The following is a 22,493-nucleotide window of genomic DNA, read 5'->3' as shown; positions in this document are numbered from 1 at the left end:
TAAAAAGTGCTGTGTTATAACAGGAGCGTTCCGTGTTATAACGGGGGCGTTCCGTGTTATAAAGGGCGCGTTCTGCCTTGTTTGCCAAAACTACAACTCAGACGCCGAGAGCGAGTGACCTTCACGTGTGAAATTCTGTCTGCAGCCACGTGGGAGTTGGAGGAAGGTCTCCTGCCACGCTTTGCACTGCGCCTGAATAATTTATGATCCACTCTGACACTGTAAGATTTAACGAAGCAAGCTGGGCAATACGAGATGTTAAGCGAGTATGTTGGGGTGAGTGAGTGAGTGGGGTCCGTGAGAATAGTTTTTTTACGTGCGTCAAAATTGAAACGCTCACACGTTTAAAAATATTAATATTTACCGGTTACAAATTTACGACAAAAATACAACACCTTTTCATACAACACACACACACAACCAATGCGTAAAGAACACGTTTTGTGAAGTTCCATTTAAACCGGCAGCAAGAAGTGCACCTGGGGACCTTTTGTCGGAGGCGACGATCAAAATAAATTCGAGCAAACGTGACCCACCAACAGCAGCTGCGTTGCAGTGATAGGCAACTGTGGTGGACTGGGATAATCCACATTGCGACTCATCATCATGGCATAGCCTGCCCCTGTCAGCTCGCAGTGTAAATGATGATGCTGCAAATACCCAACAGAACTATTACATTGTTTTATATTCACAATATAGCCACAGTATAATATATACATCTTTCAACACTTGTATATCTTTCAACACTTTATTATTGTTATGACATTGCATGGTTTATCCTTTAGTTGTATTCGCCGATGCGGCGTGTGGATCGCGACACGTCGGCTGACACGGGGATACAGCGGCATGGTGGGGAGGAGGAGGAGGAGGAACAGGATGTGCGCACGTGTGTCCACATCGCCCTCGAGTCTCAAGTGTCTCCTGGAGCTCCTCCACGCCCTTTTGGGGAACATACCTCTCCTGACACTCAAACAAGCAACCTTGAGCCAATGTTGAGACAACGTTGGTGACGTGGTTGGAACCGTTGCACCAACGTCGCCCCAACGTTCCATGTTGACTGAATGACTGGGTCCCAAACTCCCAACGCACCCCACGCAACTTCCTCGCCACGCGAATCAGCTGCTGTTCGGTGTGACACGAAACGCGAGCCCGTGGTCCTGTGTGTGTGGTGGACACGCTGACTTTCCCTGCCCCTTGTGTTAGAAGTCCAGGGAAGCGTGTTGCACTGACGATGTGTTTCTGGCAGGATGGAGATGGTTCAGTTTGTGTTTGTGTGCGTCTGGGTCATTTGTTTAAACCTTTCTTGAATTTTGCACGACTATCGTGTTTTTGTACCGCTTGTTGATGGGACCTTCCTATCCGGCCCGACTGGACATGTGAAAACGAGCTTTGTAGCTCATCGGATTCCTCCAGTATATCCACAATGTTCTGACTCTATTTCTATACAGTCAACCAGCACAAGACCACTTCGTAATAGTGTATACAGTCACAAGTGTTCATGCATCGCTCGGGGGATTTTTATCGCAGAGGCAACATAAGTTCCGAAAAGATAATCCTTTGCAAACCATTAAAATATGTATATATTCTCCACGACACTAATGAATGTACATCTAGTTATGTATTACTATATAATTTCACGCCAAACCGTGCGATTGTCCAGCTCACTGGCATTGATTGCAGCGACTCTGCTGATGAGACACTGTGCGTCGAAACCAGGCCACCGTTGCTGGTCTTGAATCAATGCCGCTGACGTTCTGCACCCCCGGGAGGCCTTGCGGCTGACGTGTGTCCGTGTAAGAAATACCTTTGCTGTTTTAGCGTGAAGACACGCGGAGGGTACACGTTCTGCTTGTGATGTTACGTCCACGAAACCTCAGTATGCGTCGCGTTGCTATTAAGCGACTAGGAAACCGGGCGAATTGATTTAAGGTTTTGCCAAAAACCTTGAGACAAAAAAACCAGTGGTAAAAATAGTTGCAAAACCAGCGCTAAAAGGTTGTGAATGAAGGTGCCTTCTATTCCTCCCCTCTCCCGCGAAATTTCCGCCAATTCCTCACATTAGTTTAACACGTGAAAGGCTTTCGCGATCAATATCCATAATACAGGTTTTTTGGGGTTCGATCGCGTAAATATAAAAACGTGTCGTTAAAACACGCCACCACCCGACAGCCAATGAGTAAGGTTTGTCACGTACTAGTACAGCACACCGGTGTGTTGGAGAGAAAATCCACAACAGATTTACAATCAGAGTCCTCACATTAGTTCAACAAATTATTTGGTGACAGAGACTGCGCGTTGGCGGTGGCGCACACGCACGGAGAACATCTTCCACCTCCCGTGTCTCGGCGTGCGCCGTCTGTAGACAGACAAGTGTCAGGAGGTTGATTGCCGAGTGGTTGATGTTGCCGCACTTGGTCCATGCTCTGTCCACCTCCGTGCTCTTTGCCTGTGGTGTTCCCGTGCGTCTTGAATCACGGTGACAGTCCTGTAATTTAAGGTGTTTGTGTGGCGGGTCAAATGTCACGCGCTTCGAGATGCAGTTTGCATGAATGGCGCTCAATAAAATAATTACCGTATTATTAAAATGATAACAATGAGAAACTGCACGACATTCGTCAACGATACTGTGGGGATTTAAAAGTAAAAACAAAGAGAGGCAACGTTTCGGGCAATGGACCTTGTCGTGATGTCCAATGATTGGTCAGGGCCATCGCCCGAAACGTCGGGCGACAATATATTTTTATTTCCTTTTAAAAGCCTCTGGTGTTTGTTGCTGAATGCCGTCGACTTCCGTGCATTGCAGTCGATGCAATAAAAATGTCGACGCGCTGATATTTCTAAACCGCGTGGAAATAAAGCCACTTAAATCGGGAAAACAAAGTGTATGTGATAAACGGTCTTTATTATGAGTACGTTGTCAATATAGTGAACTTTAAAAATATATATTGTATCAAACAAAACGCCGCGTCTTATTATATCGATATGAATAACAATCGGTACACGTTCAAAACATTCCATGCTGCCGCGCAGAAAAATGTACGAAATTGAATGTTTTAATTTCACAACAAACGCACTCCCCTTCCAGGAGCGGACGACGCGTCAGTCAGAGCGCACTTCATCAGTATGGGCTATAAAACAAAACAGTAGCTTTCCATTTTAAATACGGAGTTACACGTACAACAACGATTGTACAGTGGCGTTTGATTTGCAACGTTGCGAATTCAGTTAAATATTAGTGAAATCGGTGTTCCAGTTTTTTGATTGAAATACAATTGTCCACAAACGCACCGCTTCGGGAACACGAAACGCGCGTCGCATTTCTATGAACACGCGTTAAGTTTTAGATTGCCGTGAGTGTTCACGAGTGGATGATTAGCACGCAACTCACGATCTGCAGGCCACAAGTTGAAAACCTGCTCACCTCACAGCCTCATCGTCCCTCCGGGGTGGATTTAAATGAGCACCACATTGCGGGAAGTCATCAACAACAACAACAAAAACACCCACAGAGCGACCTGACCCCCTCTGCCATGAGAATGTGGAATCGCCTACCGACGGGCTCTGTCAGGGCCACCAAAGGAGAGCAGCGAAGCACAAAGCTCGTTCGATCTTCGCCACTTTGATTATTTCGTGCTGGAGTCACCACCATTCAAGGTGAATGTACGGAAGAGTTGTCAAGTTTAATTTCACTAACTCTGTACGTTGCGCATTTAAAAACGGCAAAGGTGCAGCCCTGCAATCGTTTTGCTTGCGCCACTGCTGAAGGAGATGCCTCCAGCAGAGGGGAAGCTCTCGAGAGCCCCGCTAGAGGGTTGCTTGGCCTACTCTTCCGCGCTGGCCGGACGTCTTGGCAGAGGTAGGAATACCCACGCATCACCGTGCCGCGCACGCAACCCGTTCATACCGCCGGGTTGACAGAGCCGATGGTGTCGGATTTGAGAAACTCGCCGCCGTCGTTTTAACCGCCGTGCCGGGAGATCGAATCGGACCGGCGACCTCCGGATCGCGTTGAGCATTCAAATGAAACGTAACACACACACACACACGCGTCAATAATAACTTAAGTTTCACAATGAGCTTTCATCACCAGAGAAAATACGACTTTGGCTCTATTGAAATAAAAACGTTGTTTCCCCACGGATAGACACCACGAGGGAAGGGAGCTATAGTCATCACATTGAACGGAGAAAGAAGAGAGCGGACAAGGGACGGGACGGGATAAGGATTAAGTCAAGCGGGAAAAAACGAGCAGACGATACCAACGAGGAGGTCATGCCGTAGAGGAGACGAAAGAGAAATCAATTCCTGAATTGCGGCGCCCCAATCGTGACGCTGGAATAAAGCACGGGGCCGCATCCTTCCAAGTACCGGTAACATCATCGTCATCGCAGATTCGATATCACAACCGCCACCGTCATCAACCATTACCACCGCTACTGTAACAATATCATCTTTATAACTACCACCACCAATACAATAAAAATAATTTTCACCATCACCACCTTCATCATCATCACCACAAATCCGCATCACTATCACCGTCATCCTCCTAGGGTGTCAAATTTGAATAAACCACCACCACAATATAATCTTCACCACCACCCCCCATCATCATCATCATCCCTCTTGGGTGGTGAACTTGAGTATGCAACCAGACAAAGATCCTCCGTAAAGCCTTAACAGATTGTTGGGGCAAGTGCTGTTAGCGAGCACCTATGAAGGCCGGCATGGCACACGAGGGGGTGGGTGGCCAGCACCACGCCCGGCCGCTTTTGTCTCCCCTGTGGCGATGTTTACGCATTGCACCAGGTACTCATTTGAGGCTGAGTCGACCTAAGGGAGGCCCGGTTCAGAGAATCGTTCCTGGTGTTAGCCGTGAGCGGGAATCGAACCCGGGTTTCCAGGTTCGTAGCGCAGTGCGCTAATCGCTACACCACCGCTCCACAAACCACCACCAGCACCAGCATAATCATCATCCCTCTGGGGTGGTTAAATTGAGTACACCATCACCACCACCTCTCAAAGGATGATTACTGTGACCAGCGAGGCTGCACCACTTCAGCATGCAAGCCTAACAGAAGCCCTTGGCTGTGTTGTTAAGGTCATTCCGTATCCCGCGACGGGAAAGTGGAATTGCCACCACGGGATTAGATCTGACACGTTAAGACGAGCGCCCACCGCCCAAAGCCGACAGCCACTGGAGCGTGGCACGTCATCGAGACAAAACTGAGTTTAACACGTAGTAGTAGTCGTCGGGTATTTCACGGCCAATACTACGCATGAGGTTTTTGGGTTGGATCGCGTGAATATAAATGTGTCGCTAAACCCGCCCACCACCCGACATAGACAATTAACTAAGGTTTAGTAGGTTAGTAAGTAACCCACACTTGGGTTTACTCTCCAACACACCCGGTGTGCTGTACTGGCAACGAATTGACACATTTTGTTCATGTAACAAACCTTACTAATTGGCTGTGTCGGATGGTGGCGAGTTTAAACACGCAACTTTGATGAACAATCTATTGTTGTATAATTACACCCCCCCCCCCTGCTCTCTGCACCTGATTGGATGAGTGATGACGTGACGTTGCTCTATTAAAGACCGCGAGCTGGCGGATGGCTTCACAATTCTGGCTAATCGCCCGATGATGCTGGTTGTGATTACCAGCGAAACGTCGTACTACTCAAATTGTAAATGTTGTTCATTCACTCTCCAACACGCCGCTGGGCTGAAGTAGTAAACTAATCGGCGCGTTGTTGTTTACGTGACAAACCTTCCTGGCTGCGTCGCGTGGTGGAGGGTTACGACACATCCATACTTACAGCGATCTAACCCAAAAACGTTCATAATGGACATGTTTATATTTACGCGATCTAACCTCTACTATGAAAAAAAAAGCACAGCAACGAGAGCCACCACCACCATACAAACAGCAATGGCAAAATCCAGCACCACGGGAACCTGTGGGTGCTCATTTTCTCAAACAGTTTTCGTCACCCGGCGGGCCCGTGCAGCAAACGCTGCCCACGGAGCACCCCTCCAACAGTGCAGTGCCACCCGCGAGGAAACCAAACTAAACTATTTAAAAACAAAATAAAAGCCCCCACTGAGCTGCTACGTGGATCTTTTTTCAGAAGCGACATTGCAAAGGAGAGCTCAACGAAGTGGCATCATCATCCACGTGGAAATGCATAGCCGCAGCAGCAGCAGCCCAATACTCTCAAAGCATCAATGTTGATTCTTAACTGTGGAGGGGAATAACCCGGAGAAAAATCCACGCGAAACAATCGCGGATGGGCCCTTGGTCTAAGATATATTTGCTCGATAAGCCCCCCCCCCTCACCCTCCTCCTGTCGGAGCTAACCAATCGGGTGAGCAGGCGACACATTTGGCACGCGTGATTGGCTGGTTAGTTCCTTGTGTTGCGGGGCACGCACGCACGGACACACGTGTAGGCATGGCACAGGAGCGACGTGACCAGTACTGGACTGAACACCTGACCACGTTTGTCTCTCCCCCGATAAGTGACGTCTACACCGGGGGCACACGAGCGACACGATTAAGGCCGAGTCGGACCCTGGTGTCTTCCTGTGAAGCCCGCGCATCCGTGGCTTGGTTCTGGCTTGGTTCTGGCTTGGCACGGCAAACGGCGAGTGGGGAAAAACAAACACCTGAACCACGACGGTCCTCTTCTGGCTCGGCTTTGATGTGCCCGTGGAAAACGGCGGTTTGTGAGACCCCAAGAGAGAGAAACAGATGACGATGCCTTTCAGAAGTCGTCATTTCTTTTTACCATTTCATTGGCCTCGTGACGGAGAGGCGTGTCTTAAAGTTTGGCAAGTTACTTGCACAAGATGTTTCGTGACGTGCCATGCGGACTTCACTTGGCGTGCTTGGTCTGTCTGTGCTCCAGGATAGCGGTCCATATTCGGCACAGGGTTCCACCTCTGTAAAGCGGACATAATGGATTACTGGAAGAGATCTGAGAAAAACATCTGTTATTATTTTTGTCCGTGGGTACGATAGATGGATACAAACCGAATGAATAACAGTTTACTCTCAATTATCAGTGGGGGGAGATTGAACCGATTGCGAATTAAATGTGCTGAATAAATGAAAAGATAAAGCGTGTTCACATCTGTGCCGGTTCCACTACGAGCTACTCCTCACTCATCGAGGGTCGGGCCTCAGGTCGACTTACGAACGAGTTAGGTTCCAGGTCTGTTCGCAAGTCGATTCGTTCCCAAGTCCAACTTAACTCCTGTCGATTCCAAACATGTTGTGCGGCATGTACACTAAACACGGGTAATGGCTTTAAATGTTGTATAATCCCCTGTAGATGCCACTGGTTCTTTACGTTCTGCAGATGTAGATGCCACCTCCGCCATCTATTGCGTGGCGGTTGAACTTAGGACTCTCGGTCCAAACCGGCAACTGGACATACGGACAGATTTGTTCGTATCTCTAAAAGTTCGTAAGTAGAATGTTCGCAAGTGGAGGACTCCCTGTACTTCACCGCCATGCTACGCCGGGAAATATTGATCTATTATTATTATTATATTGTTCGAAGCGAAAGCTTAGTTGTTCTTGCCAAGCTGGCCCATCCCTACCTACGGACCCTACCCACTGATAGCTAATGCTGCTCAGGCATTCACCACCCTTCCACAACCCCCACCACCACGACTCAAACCAGCCCAAGCCATTGCCCGGAGGAAGAGGTGGGGTCCAATCAGGAAGAGGTGTGGCCTAACCAGGAAGAGGTGTGGCCAAAGGAGTTAGGGGTGGGGTCTAAGAAGGAAAGGGTGGGGCCTAAAGAGGTTAAACCTCCCAGTCGATTCAAGGCAATCGAAGCGTAAAACAAAGACGTGCAGCAGGCAGCAGCAATACCTTTAGTGCCACAGACGTTGCCGCAAGCCAACTTGTTAAGATTTAACATCCTTATTTACGTGCTTTTTGCATCGCTCTTGCTGTTTGTATGTATATAGAACTTCTTTAGCACCGTACATTATACCCGGGGTCCACTGCTCCACCCCAATATCTCGGACAACTGAAAGTCGGCTACTCTACTACGCAAGAGGCAAAGGTGCAATTGCCTGCTCACGCCAATGCTGGCAGAAGGCACCTTCACTCGAGGAATGAGAGGACTTGCCTTAACTGGAGAGCTTTGAGGTCCTCTCTGCTCACAAAGCCCAAAATGTCCTGCAGTGAGTAATCTTCCTCTACAAACTGTAAACAACACAACACACACAAAGCGCACTATTGTTGATGCTGCTGCTGCATTGACGGTGATGCACAAGCACAATTAACATGCATACACAATTGTCGATAACGTTGTTGTTGCAAATGCGATTTGTAACTTTTAACCTAACCCGTGTAATCGATAACACAATTTTAATGTGCAATTTCATTGAGGGACTGTGTTGTTGTTGTTGTTTTGGTGTGGTCTCGGACTGTTGTTGTTCTTTTGCTGCCTTGCTGGCCTTCATAGATGCTGCTACTCGCTAAAAGCAGTTGCCCCAACAGTCTGTTAAGGCTATACATGGGGGTCTGTGTCTGTGTGTGTGTGTGCGGTAGTGGAGTGGTTAGCACGCCGCGCTATGAACCCGGCGACCAGAGTTCAATTCCCGCTCACGGGCAACACCAGTGACGATTATCTGAACCGGTCCCGGGCCTCCCCTAGGTCGACTCAGCCACAAACCAGTACCGGATGCGGTGTGTAAACATCGCCACTAGGGAGACAAAGGCGGCCGAGCGTGGTGCTGGCCACCCACCCCCTCGTGTACCATGCCGGCCTTCATAGGTGCTCGCTAACGACACTTGCCCCAACAGTCTGTTAAGGCTGTGTGTGTGTGTGCGGTAAAGCAGCCTCCTCACCTTATCGATGGCACTTCGGGAGACACCCTGATCCCTGAGCCAGCTGACCAGCTCCGGGTCTTCTGATTGGCCGTGATTGGTCACGTAATAACGTGGCCGATCGTTTGGGATGTCTGTGGAGGGTAATACAGCGCGAGAGAAAGACAGCCCGTGTAGCCTCAATCCACTGTTGGGGCAAGTTGCCGTTAGTCGCGAGTAGCGCCGACGAAGGCCGGCACGGCAACACGAGGCGATGCCCGAGCAGGTCGGCTACTCCATTACAAAGAGGCAAAGGTGCAGCCCTGCAATTTCCTGCTCACGCCAATGCTGCCAGCGAGCGCCTCCCCACTGGAGGAATGAGAGAATTTTCCTTGGCTGCAGGGCTGTCAGAAGGAGATGTGTATAGATATACACACGTGGTACGGACCGTCCGCTTATTTATCGTCACGTACGCACGAGGGCGTTGTTAAACTGCGCACCGGTTGGAATGCGCGACGTTTTATGAACCGCCGCGCCGGGAGATGGAGTGGAACCGGCGGCTTCCGCATCGCGAGGCCACGTCCCGCTCACCGCTAATCCACCGCTGTGGAAGCTCCCTCCGGTTCTCAGTTAAGAAGCAAAACATTTAACTTTTATTCCTAAGAGACATTTACATATACGCACGGCAAAACCGGTAACCGTTGTAACCAATTTTTGTGCTTACCAGCAACCCAAAACAACATGATTTTAACAATAATACAACACTAACAACGCCAACACACGAACCACTGCATTCCTGCTTCTTGATCCACCAATCACACCGCACCAGCGGTCCCAGTGACGCCGCTCACCGATTGGCTTGCTGGTCGTACGGAGCATCTCGATGTCGGTGGACCTCTGCTGGATGGAGAGCTGCAGCAGCGTCTGGTACTCGCGCTCCTTGTCGATGAGTTCCTCCAGCAACCTGCACGCAACCCGGACGTCACCAATCCGGGCGTCACCAACCCGGGCGTCACCAACCCGGGCGTCACCAACCCGGGCGTCACGACCGGCCATCACGACCGGGCATCACCAACCGGACATCACCGTTCCGCTGCGCCTCACAGACCCGGTGTCTCCTCCTCCTCAACTCTGCTCTCACACCTCGCCACGGTGGCGGCAGCGGCATTAACCCATCCCTCTGAGCAGCGGCATTAACCCATCCCTCTGAGCAGCGCCACGGCCGGTGGAAGGGCCTCCCTCGATCTGCCCCCCTCCCAAATCTCGGACAGTGGTCGCTACTGCTGCCTGAAATTCCGCCTGCAAATCCACCTGGAATTCCAGCAGCAGCAGCGAGTCACCTTCCACCGTCAAGAAGCGCCAAGCAACAAGCAGAAAAGCGCGCCACCGCTCGGCAGCGTCGCCCACAGTGCCGAGTATTTCACGTTAATCGATCATCTTCTTGGTTAACGCGCACACGGTGTTTACCGGGGCGACTACCGGGATCTACTTGCCAATCAATGATGGGGCGACCATCGTCGCCCCTCGCCGATGGCATCGCTCCTCACCTGCTGTTCTCAATCTTGAGCCGTCCCAGCTGCACACTCAGCACCTGGCTCTGCCGCAAAGCGTCGTGGGACAGCGTGGAGCTCAGGGTGCTCACGCCCGAGGTCACGTGACCTTCGTCGGCGGCGCCCGCTGCCGCCTCGGGGGGCGGCAGCAGCAACTGGATTCCGTGGCGACTGCCGCCGCCACCCTCGCCGTTCTCGACGCGCTGCCCTCTCCCGACGACGACGCCGCCGCGGTGGCGGTCCTCCTCCTCGTCCTCGTCGTCGTCGTCGTCGTCCACCTCTCCGTCGGCGGCAGCGGCGCCGGCGCGGCCGGGCTTGCCGCGGCGTTCCCGCTCGTCCTCGACCACCGGGCCGAAGTGCGACTGAAGTTCTGACGGCAAAGAAGAGCGAGGTAAACGGCGCGCACGGAGAACCCCGCAGCAGCGAGGGCGGGCCCACGCGGGACACCGCTCGCCCACGACGGAGCCACGCGCCGCTCTCCCGACGTGGTTCCGCCGTTGGGTCGGGAAAACGGCGCCCGACGTTTCGCTACGCGTGTTGGGAGCGCGCGTGCGCGGGGAGCGGTGGTGCTGCGGTGGTGCTGCGGTCAGCACGCTGCGCTACGAACCCGGCAAACCCGAGTTTGATTCCCGCTCACGGCCAACACCGGTGAGTCCCCTAGGTCGACTCGGCCTAAAGCGAGTACCCTGGTGCGGTGCGTAGTGAACGTCGCCACTGGGGAGACGAAGGCCGTCGGGCGTGGTGCTGGCCGCAGTGGCGGCCGCCATGGCGGCCGCCACTGCACTTGCCTCGACAGTTTGTAAAGGCGACACGGGGGGGGAGGTTGTTTGTGTGAGCGAGTGGAGTGGCATCACACCTGGTATGAGGGTGGTGATTGCCACTTGCACTGCTCTCCGAATGAGGCTGTCCAGGGCAAACATCCAGTGGGGCTTGATGTTGTGGTTTTTCAGCACGCGGTTCACCTGCAGCGAACAACAACAATTACAATTTATAACAAACACAACAACTTGTAACCCGCCGTACGGTATCCGCTCCTCACTCTCGTAGAGAGAGGACGACTCAGAGAGAGAGAGAGAGAAAGGACGACTCAGAGAGAAAGAGAGAGAGAAAGGACGACTCAACTAACGCACAAGAAGCAGCCCCTAGAGAAATGAGAGCATTGCCCCCTTTGTCCCAGTTTCCTCCACTGCGCGTATTCTTCATATGGAGCCCCCCCCCCTCATTAATAATCATGAGCGGGTGACGTCACTCCACACGGAGCCCCCCCCCTCATCAATAATCATGAGCGGGTGACGTCACTCCACATGGGGGGGGGGGGGGGGAGGCACCTCAGTAAAAGGCCAGTACCCTCACGTCACATCAACACCACAACGCTACCGAGACCCAGCAGGAGAAAGGACGTCGTGATGAGCGAGGGAGATGACAACGCTGCCTGTGTTGGCTCGCACACGAATGGGTGCAGTGACCATGACGTCACTGCCTGCCTTGCGCTTGAATATTTCGGATTTACTGCAATACACCCGCCGCCCTTGGACGGGCTAGAGGCTGGTTACTCGCTGTGTAACACGATTTTGTTCCTGGGTAGTAAGTGTTATTTCCTAATTGTTATGCTCAAAAGTATAGAAAATGGCTATTATTATTCCCCACAAACTTTGCTTTTGTGACCGAGACTTTACGTGAAGGAATGACACAAACGCACACCACGTTTTCTCATTGACAACAGGTACATTTCAACATATCACTGTCCTGGTCACAAAGGCAAAGTTTATGGGGAATAATAGCCATTCCCTGTACTTTTGAGGCATAAGCAATTAGGAAATAACACTTACTACCCAGGAACAAAAATCGTGTTACATAGCGAACACTCATCGGCAAAACGAGAAAATGACAAATTGATTGAACGAAGAGCCGCGCACGTCGGTTGTAAGGGTACGCGCCACCCTTGAGTTTATTTTTGTTATTCAACAAAAAAAACGATCGAATAAAAGTGATGAAAGCGCCCGAGCAAGGGACGAGGGGGGGGGCGAGGGGGGGGGGGGGAGATTCTTGATGGTGCCGGCCGCCACTCACCGCGTCCTGGAATCCGAAGAGCACCACCTGCAGCTGGTTGATGGCGACGCTGTCAAAGTCCAGCTCCAGCTTGAGCGCCGAGATGGCGCTGGCCACGGCCTTGCGGTCGGGCGAGCGCATGTACTCGCGCAGGCACGCCATCAGCTGGGACACGTGCTGCGCCGACAGACGCGGCTCCTCCGCACCCTGCGGCAGAAGCAGCAAGCGGTAAGCAGCGGCAACAGCAGCAGAAGTAGCAGCAGCAGCAACAACAACAACAGAATTAACAGCAGCAGCAACAGCAGCAGCAGCAGATGTAGGAGCAGCAACAGCAGCAGCAGCAACAGCAGCAGCAGCAACAGCAGCAGCAGAATTAGCAGCAGCAGCAACAGCAGCAGCAGCAACAGCAGCAGCAACAGCAGCAGCAACAGCAGCAGCAGCAACAGCAGCAGCAGAATTAGCAGCGGTAGCATCAGTAGCATCAGCAGCAGGAGCAGGAGACAGCGTCCACGAGTGAAACACGCCGTGCGCCGCCAAGGAAGGACTGCGGCACACCCACCGCGAGCTGTGAGTGCGGCCGTCTTTGTCTCTCCCAGTGGTGCCGGTGGTACGTAGTGAGAGAGAGAATCAACAAGGGGGTGGCGATGGACTTGGCGGGTGGTGGTGAGCGACCTGGCAGGTGAGTGAGTGAGTGATGGTGATAGACTTGGCGGGTGAGTGAGTGAGCGAGTGAGCGGTGGTGGTGGTGGTGGTGGTGATGAGACTTGGCTGGCGCGTGGATGCGGGCGCGGCACTCACCTGCGCGACGAGGATGTCCCGCAGGTTGGCCGCCACGAGCTCCTGCTCGGCGGTGAGGATGCGGTGCAGCGTCGCCCGCCGCTCGCTGTCCTTGCGCAACAGGAAGAGGCCCGGGTCGCGCTCCTCGGGGGAGGGGGGCGCGCTGTGGTCGTACGACGGCGACGAATCCTCGGGGAGTCTGCGGGCGACCCGGCGGGGGGTGCCGGTGGGGGGAGGGGGGAAGGTGGAGGGGGGGCAAAGCGGCAATCGTCCACCGGCGTGCCCGCCGATAGCCACGTGCCCAGCGACCGAGCGCCCAGCGACTTGCTCGCCACGACGTTCGCTTCCAGTTGAAAGCAGCGGCAGGGGAGGGGAGCGCAGAGGAGGGTACGGCAGCGGGGTGCGGGGCAATGGAGGGCGGGGAAGGCAGGGGAGGAGAGGGCAGGTGCTCACCCCAGGAAGAGTGGGCTGCGGGCGCGAGGGTTGTTGTTGTTGTTGTTGAGGCGCCGCGGGGCCGCGAGGGGGTCGGTGCGCGACTCCGACTCGGACGAGGAGGAGCCCCTCTCGCTGCCCGTGCTGCTCGTGTCCACGTGGATCGCCACGGGCACCGACACGCTGCGGCCGTAGTCTGGGGCGGCGAGACATCGCGACGACGGTGAAGCCCGCGCGACGCTGCGACAGACCCAGAATCTCGGTTCAAGACTGGAGGAGGAATCCGACCGGGCTCTGAAACTCGACGTCCAGTCGGGGGGGGGGGGGCGCGGGTCAAGCAGGTTACACCAACAAACGATGCCGAACAAAAAACACTAAAACCGACATGGAGTGCAAAAGAGAGAAGAGGCGAGCAGCAGGCGATGACGTAGGTCACCGGAACGGGAAAGCGTGAAGACTCGTGCCCCGACCACACGCGCCACCAGCGTTTCCCGGGGGGCGAGCGGGTTCCCCCGCCCTCCCCCACCCCCGCGCCTCACCTGGCCCCTGGCGGCACTGCCCCTTGCTCCTGCGCGCCCTCCCACCGCCCCCCGGTGGCCAGCGAAGGAACGCGTCGGCGAGCAGCTCGGCGGCCGCGGCGCGGGAGTCCGGCTCCGGCTGGAAGCAGCGCAGGATGAAGGCGCGGGCGTCTTCCGACATCGACTCGGGGATCTCCGGGTGGATCTTGAACATCCCGACCTGCGCGGGGGGGGGAGTCACGGACCGCCTCTCGTCGGCCGCCGCCACCGAAGACCGACGGCCCCTCGGCCCGGCGGGCGCTTTTGACCCACGGGTGGACGCCCGCCGGCACGCCGCACGACCGACGTCGGGGCCTAACCGCGGCTTGCCCCCCCCAACCGTCGAGGCTACGCGGGGGACCTTTGTCTCCGTGCGCAACTACCGGCAGCCGCGGCGCGAGGAGATCGCTCCGCACGAGCACCGGAAGCGCCGCAACATCGTGCGCCGCCTGGGCCTGTCCCGCCAGCGGAGCACGTGGCCTCAACGTGCACCCAAGCCTCGCACGAGCGCTGCGGCATGCACGTGCCCATCGGATGTGCGGGCGCAAGGATAACAAAAAGCAGCGGTGACATCGCCGCTGCTTATTGGCGAAAGGGGGATGCTGTGTGTGGTTGTTGTTTGTTGTTGTGGTTGTTGTGGTTGTTGTTGTGGTGGTGGTGGTGTCAGCCTATAACCTTGAACATAGCTGCCTGGGGCTCTCCCAGCTCGTAGAACGGGGGCTTCCCCGTGGCCATCTCGATGATGGTACAGCCCAGGGACCAGATGTCGGCGGGTTTGCCGTAGCCACGTGGGCCCCTGTCGATGATCTCCGGAGCCATGTACTGCAGGGTTCCTGCCGACGCGCGAGACAAAGACAAAGACCCCCCCCCGCCGTATAGCCTCAACAGACTTTTGGGGCAAGTGCAGTTAGCGAGCGCGCGTGGATTTTCTCTTGCCAAATTAACGAGTGTCTATATATGTATAGACACTCGTTAATTTGGCAATAACAACTTGATATATAGAGGAGTGCAGAGCTTGGGCGGGGGGATTTGGTGCCAGTTCACTGCGTGGCTGTTGCTGCTCCTGGCGCCTCTGAGTCGTCCTCTCTCTCTACGAGAGCGAGGAGCCAACACCGTGGGGCGTGTTTATCGCAGGAATGCCGCTGACACCGCCACACTCGGCAGAATCACGGCACCACCATCACCACAAGCATGACCAGAATTAACGTCATGGATACCACCATCACCATTTTAGTTCTTAGGCAACTGACAAGGCTGGAGACTTAATATCCCTAAAGCCTCACTTACACCACTAACTCACCTATACCCCCACTAATTTACTTACCCAACTCCACCCCACTCCACCCCACCCCACTCCACTCCACCCAACTCCACCCCACCCCACTCCACTCCACCCCACCCCACCCAACTCCATCCAACTCCACCACCCACACAACTTCACCCCACTCCACCCCACCCCACCCCACTCCTCCACCCAACCCGTAAAGCTGTCCCTGAAAGGCTCACAGATGTCCCCGGACAACTGCCTCCCCAACAAGAGGACAGGAAAACGAGGGCAGGTGACAACCCTCGGCGGCAGTGTCAATGTTGCAGGTCGGTCGCCACGTCGCCCAGAACCCAGTCGCACCCACAGCGCCGTGCGCGTGCAGTACCTGTGAACGTCTCTGTCGATGGATTGAGCCCTGCCAGCCTCTTGCTGGTGCCAAAGTCCGATATCTTGAGCACTCCGCTGTACGTGTTGATGAGGACATTGTCCCCCTAAGCACGGGCATGGGGAGACAAAGACAAAGACCGTATCGCCTTAACAGACTGGCCAGGGCAAGTCAGAAGAAGAATATGTATCTACACTGGAGGAATCCGATGAGCTATAAAGCTGTTTATCACAGTGCACTTAGCGAGTAGCGTGGACACCGCCCCACCCGGCCTAGGAGGCGAGGCCTTCGCCCCTGCCGTGAGCCTGAGCGTGCATCGACACGGACTCACCCACCCACCCACCCACCAATCCACCGACCGACCCACCCACTCACCGACCCACCCACCCACTCAACGACCCACCCACCCACTCACCGACCCACCCACCCACTCAACGACCCACCCATGCACCCACCCACCCACTGACCCACCCACCCACTCACCGACCCACCAACCCACTCACCGACCCACCCATGCACCCACCCACCCACTGAACCACCCACCCCCTCACCGACCCACCCACCCACTCACCGACCCACCCATGCACCTACCCACCCACTGACCCACCCGCCCACCCACCACCGATTAACCCAACCACCCACCGACCCACCGACCTTGATGTCCCTGTGCACGATCTGGTTCTCGTGCAGGTACTGGAGGCCCTCGAGGATCTGCTTGGTGTAGAAGGCGATGGTGGTCTCGTTGTCCTTCAGCGGTCCCCACTTGGACCGCAGCAGAGCGGAGAGGCTTCCTGCAGACGCCACGCACAGCCCGCGTCGTGCACGGGCAGGCCTCTTGGTGCATCTCACTGGGGGCCCCGTGAGTGGGGGGCCCCGTGAGTGGGGGGCCCCGTGAGTGGGTAGGGGGCTCCGCGCTCAGTGACGAAGCTTACACCGAGGCTTGGGGCCTAGTCCTGCCAGTCAGCCTCCTCGTTCTGTTATGCCATCTGATGATCATATTCACTGTTTTTATTCACATTACCCGTCCTTTTTAAGAGCATTCATACAACATGTCTCTTTGTAAAAGTTAAGTTTCGTTTCAACTTGCTTGACATGGCCTGGAACCTTGTGGTACGAAAGGCGCTCGATAAATACTGATATTTAGCATGATTATTATATCGTGTCAACCCTGCAATTGACAATCTCTCATTGACAACGCATTTCCCGAGTGTCTTGTTTCTTCTTCATCCTTATTATTACCACCATGAACGACGATTTACTTATTATATTCATATTAATTGATTCTATTAACGAACGAATGGGGTGAATGTTTCTGGATTTCTAGATGAATAAAATCAATTAAGTGTGCGGTCGTCATCATCGGCACCTCCGGGAACCTGCTCCATGAAGATTTTGAAGAAGCCCCCTTCGCTGACCGAGCCGAGGTAGCGCACGATGTTGCGGTGCTTCAGGTGCTTGTGCAGAGCGATCTCCTCGTGCAGCGGCTGCGAGTAGCTGTGCGCACGCAGCACAGAGGTCGCAAACAGGTTTTGATTCCGTACCCGTACCCGTACCCGGCCGCACCAGGGTCGAAAACGGGTTTTGATTCCGCACCCGTACCCGTACCCGGCCGCACCAGGGTCGAAAACGGGTACCCGTACCCTACCCGATACCCGGCTACCCGTACCCGGCCGGGTATCGGGTAGGGTACGGGTATCGGGTACCCGATTGCGACCTCTGGGATGAAGCCAGGTTGCAGGCGCGGGTGGGTTGATTCTAGGAACTTGAATTGTGAGAAGAGACAAGACGTTGGGAAATGAGTGACAAACAGTTACTTACCAGTGACTCACGGGCCACCCGTACCCGTACCCGGCCGCACCAGGGTCGCAAATGGGTACCCGTACCCTACCCGATACCCGGCTACCCGTACCCGGCCGGGTACAAAGGCACCCCTCGCCCCCCACCCCGCGTAGTGGTTGAGTGTCGGGCCGATTTTGTTGATCCTCGGCGAGAACGCGAGAGACGAGGGGGCGGAGTCACGTGCACGGCGCGGTAACTTTAGAGGCACTTTTGTGAGTCAACTGATTGGCTCACAAGTGACTGGTTCACAAGTGACGACATCACATTCATGCCTCTATGTAAGACAAGCAGGAGGATTTATCCACGACTCTCTGGCTGTCCGCCTGGTGTGACGGTACTCGAACTGTAAACGTTGTCGTGGGTTTACTCTCCAACACACCCGGAAGCGTTCCGGTAGCTGCACTATACACTACACTATACACTACACTATACACTAGTGCTGCACTAGTAACGAATTGGCCACGTGACAAACCTTACTAATTGGCTGTGTCGGGTGGTGGCGGGTTTAACGACACATTTATATTCACGGGATCTAACCCAAACACCTCTATTGTGGAGAAATCACGGGGGCGGCCGTCGGATTCGAACCGCGGACCTCTGCCGGTCTCTGTGTCTCGGCCACGCCACGCGGACGGAGCCGTGGTGTGGAGGTGGGGGGGAGACCCACCGGCTCACCGGCTCCCTCATAGGCTGGCTCACCGACTTGCTCACCGGCTCACTCAGCGGCTTTCTCACACCGCCTCACTCACCGGTGGTCCTTCTCGGGCACCTCCTTGATGGCGATGCGGACCTGGTTGCTGAGGTCCCGGCCGGCGTACACCGTCCCGAACGTGCCGCGTCCCAGCACCAACTTCTCTTCGTTCTCATTGTAGTCGTAGTCCCACTAAGCCCACGCAAAACAAGCACGGACAAGATCCCGCGTGCAGCCATCAAGGGCGAGCGCTGTTGAGCGAGTGGCGCCGAGGAAGGCCGGCACGGCGCGCACGAGGGGGCGGGGTGGCCAGCCCCACGCCCGGGCCGCCTTCCGTCTCCCCAGTGGCGGTGTTTACACACCGCGCCGGGTACTCGATTGAGGTCGAGTCGAGCCACGGGAGGACCCGGGAGCGGTCGCGGTAATCGTCGCCGGGCACTTGGGGCAGCGGCACCGCCGCGAGGGATCGTGTGGTCGCGCGCGTACCTCCAGCACGCCGCAGTCCACCTCGGCCTCCAGCTCCAAGCCGCGCTCTTCCATCACCTCCTTGGCCAGATCGTGGAACCTGACGCACCACGACACGCGGTGCGGGATAATCGTCGGCAAATGTTGGCGGTGATCGGGAATCGAACTCGTGTAGCCTGGGATTGTGGCGCGGCGCGCTAACCGGTGCTTCCTTTCGCAAACTGAGTCTCGGGACTCGTTCTCAGGAGGGTCCTGCCCAGTGTTTCCGCATTAGGGGAGGCAGGGGGGGTGCGATGTTGCTGTGTGTAATGTTGTTGCTGTTGAGCGATTCGTGGGTAATTTTGCAGCATTGCGATGTATTGACCAATACATCGCAATGCTGCTGTGGGTGCCACGGTGGCGAGATGTTAACTACCTCGCCGGTATGCAGGAGGTCGTGGGTTCGACCCTGACGCCTGTATATATGGAGTTTGCATGTCCCTCCCTCTCTCTCTCCCCGTGATCGTGTGGATTTCTCTTTGGGTCCTCCAGTTTTTCCTTCCACATTTAGAAACATGCGTTTTAGAGTATTTGACTGGTATGAATTTTCACGTGATAAACCACTTCATTTAGGAATCATTTGTGGCCAGGTCGCTTATGATCTTGACATCGCTGGTACGAGTCATCGGTAAGTCCCACATCCTCTTGTGCCACATCACTCCATCTCTTCTCTAGCCCGTGCTGAGCACGTTCAGCCCCCTCTATCAGACCAAACAAAAGCTGTTTAGGCATGCGGTGGCTGGGCATGCGGGCTACATGACCCAGCCAACACAGCCTTGCCTGCCAGAGGAGCTCACCGATGGAACTTGTCCAGGTCTTTCAAGGATTCGTGAGCTCCTCACATAATCCAGCCTGGTTAAACCCAGGATGGATCGTAGGTAGGCCAGCCTAAATGTTTCTAACCGGCGAAAATGTTCAATTAGGGGGGTCCACATTTCGTAAGCGTAGAGAAGGGAGGGAATGACTGTGGCCGAGAAGATCCGAAGCTTCGTGTGGAGCGACAGACCAAGCAGCTTCCACACAGCGTTACGCAGCCGATGAAAAGATAATGCTGCCCGACTGATTCGGAGTGAGACCTCTGCTGTCAAAGCGGAGCCGGTCATGAGCACACTGCTCAGGTATGGAAAATGAAAACACACAAACACACACGCGTGCACACACGGCCAACGATGAAAAATGCAAAGCACCTCTTGGCTTGCGACTCGGACGAGAAGCAAATCTGGAAGTCGTCCGAGTTGCCGGAGACGTAGAGGAAGCAGCAGCGCTCGTCGCACTTGGAGATGCTGCACGCCGCCGCCACAGGGCACAAGCCGGGCAAGCCGGCCACACAACGAGCCTCACACATTGAACTTTCTTTTTACAGACACAATCGGCCGTTTATTTTGTATTTCTTAATGAGACAATCAAAACAGGTTACAATTATGGCTCACGTCACGATTCAACTCCCTCCAGCAATTTGATAAATTGTTCGGATTCATAATTGAGGTTTGGACCAAAGGCTGAAACACCGCTTTGCACCTTTGACACTCACCTAACACCGCGGATGTCAGCGGCTTTGAAGTTCCACTCGTGAATTTTCTTCTGCAAAAGCAAAAAAATAAACATAAAAGTCCACGCGTGGAAAAACAATCCTGAACACTTGCCAGGAGCCTCCATGACAAAAAAATTTAGATTTGCGAGACTCAAGTGAAATGTTCCCGGGTAAACAAGTTAAATAAAAACAAGTTAAATAAAAATAAGTTAAATAACAATTACAGGGACACCGACTTACGGTCGGGTTCCAGAGGTCTGTTCGTAAGTCGAACTTTTACTCCTGACGATTCCAAATATGTTGTACGGCATGTACGCTAAGCACAGGGAATGGCTTTAAAAGTTGTATAATCTCCTGTAGAAGCCACTGGTTCTTCATGTGGCAGCTAGATGACATACGGACAGGTTTGTTCGTATAACTCTGAAAGTTTGCAAATCGAATGTTCGTAAGAGTCCCTGGACGATGAAGCATCACCCACAGCATCATCACACACGACGTCGTCATCATCATCATCATCACCCATAGCGTCATCACACGACGGCGTCATCATCATCACCCACAGCGTCATCACACACGACGACGTCATCATCATCACCCACAGCGTCACCACACATGACGTCATCATCATCATCACCCACAGCGTCACCACACATGACGTCATCATCATCACCCACAGCGTCATCACACACGATGACATCATCATCATCCACAGCGTCATCACACACGATGACGTCATCATCATCATCACCCACAGCGTCATCACACACGATGACGTCATCATCATCATCACCCGCAGCGTCATCACACACATGACATCATCATCATCATCATCACCCACAGCGTCATCACACACGACGACATCATCATCATCACCCACAGCGTCATCACACACGATGACGTCATCATCATCACCCACAGCGTCATCACACACGATGACGTCATCATCACCCGCAGCGTCACGGGCCACAGCGAAGCCACGTGGTCACCGGCAGGGGGAAAGGGGAGACGGCCCTCACCAGGTCGCGGGGCTCAACGTGCCAGAGGGAGAAGGACTTCTCTTCCGCTTCACCGTTCACGGACACGTACGACGGCTGGTACACCTTGGAGCCCTCAAAGATCAGCACCTGTGGACACCGGGGGAGCGAGTCAGGGTGAATGTGCGTCCGCTGAACTTGTTCCGCACCGTGGGTAGTAGCCCAACCACGCTCATCGGAGGTGCGGGGGACGGACAACAAATTGAACACGAAAAGCAGTTCGGTGAAGAAGTGAGTTTTGTCAGTCTAGATGATTTAAAAGTGCACAGCTCCCAGCGGCTTCCTAATATCATAAGCAAGAGCGTTCCAGACGGCCGCAGAAGCGCATCTGAAAGCGCGCAATGCAGTGACCGTCTTTGTGTCGATCGCCAGCCAAATATGTATTGCCATGGTCAATCCACTGCTGGATGAAGGCCTCCTCAAGTCACTGCCACCCCTTCACGATCTTGCGATGTAACGGCGGTGAAGCCCGCAAGCGCATTATTGTAATTATTATAATTATTGCACGGTGATTTTAAGAGCGCTGAGACGAGAATTCTAAAAAAAACACATTTCAAAAAACACGCGAGAATAAAATCGGAGCGGTCGGCAATTAACGAAACGCGTGGCCTAGAAGCCAGCGCTGTGGAGGCAGCAGCGGCAAGGGTTGGTGGACCACCGCAACGGACGGGGCGCCAATCTCCCTTCCCGCGGGCTTCGAGGAGGAGCCGTACCCTGGGCTGCACCGGTTCCGTCTGTACGGGGATCGAGTGTTTCCCCCTCGCATGCGTGGGTTTCCTCCTGCTGCTCCCGTTTGCTTCCGCGCGTATAAACACTGGTCATTAATTGGCCGAGAACACCTTCATATTTAGAGGAACGCAGAGCTTGGGCAATTGCTGGCAGCGGCTCCTCGCCACTGTGTGGCTGCTGCTGCCTCCTTCCTGCTTCCTCGTCTGCCGTTCCTCCTCCTGGTGCCTCTGAGTCGTCCTCTCTCCCTCCCTGTCGTCCTCTCTCCCTCCGAGTCGTCCTCTCTCTCAAAGTCGCCCTCTCTCTCTCCGAGTCGTC

The 22,493-nt window shown here is 54.4% G+C and overlaps 1 protein-coding gene across 2 annotated transcripts in view; it reads right to left on the bottom strand.

Annotated features, from left to right (window-relative positions):
- Positions 1–2,881: 2,881 nt before the first annotated feature.
- The window catches only part of LOC144733580 (mitogen-activated protein kinase kinase kinase 5-like), a 41,072-nt gene continuing 21,460 nt past the window's right edge, over positions 2,882–22,493 (bottom strand). For both annotated transcript variants that reach the window (XM_078615596.1, XM_078615597.1), the window contains exons 10-28: positions 21,432–21,539; positions 20,416–20,465; positions 20,072–20,167; positions 18,867–18,945; positions 18,439–18,572; positions 17,217–17,344; positions 16,505–16,641; positions 15,851–15,956; positions 14,874–15,031; positions 14,181–14,379; positions 13,663–13,837; positions 13,231–13,408; positions 12,454–12,639; positions 11,240–11,345; positions 10,381–10,753; positions 9,685–9,797; positions 8,876–8,988; positions 8,151–8,227; positions 2,882–6,948 (exon numbers count right to left, since the gene is read on the bottom strand). In XM_078615596.1, coding sequence (XP_078471722.1) covers positions 6,882–6,948; positions 8,151–8,227; positions 8,876–8,988; positions 9,685–9,797; positions 10,381–10,753; positions 11,240–11,345; positions 12,454–12,639; positions 13,231–13,408; positions 13,663–13,837; positions 14,181–14,379; positions 14,874–15,031; positions 15,851–15,956; positions 16,505–16,641; positions 17,217–17,344; positions 18,439–18,572; positions 18,867–18,945; positions 20,072–20,167; positions 20,416–20,465; positions 21,432–21,539 — 2,583 coding nt within the window. In that variant the 3' untranslated portion in view covers positions 2,882–6,881. The remainder of the gene's footprint in view (positions 6,949–8,150; positions 8,228–8,875; positions 8,989–9,684; positions 9,798–10,380; positions 10,754–11,239; positions 11,346–12,453; positions 12,640–13,230; positions 13,409–13,662; positions 13,838–14,180; positions 14,380–14,873; positions 15,032–15,850; positions 15,957–16,504; positions 16,642–17,216; positions 17,345–18,438; positions 18,573–18,866; positions 18,946–20,071; positions 20,168–20,415; positions 20,466–21,431; positions 21,540–22,493) is intronic.

The sequence above is a fragment of the Lampetra planeri genome, chromosome 47 (genome assembly GCF_965212315.1).
Source record: "Lampetra planeri chromosome 47, kcLamPlan1.2.h2, whole genome shotgun sequence".
Taxonomy (NCBI): domain Eukaryota; kingdom Metazoa; phylum Chordata; class Hyperoartia; order Petromyzontiformes; family Petromyzontidae; genus Lampetra; species Lampetra planeri.
This window is presented reverse-complemented; position numbering and strand designations above follow the sequence as displayed.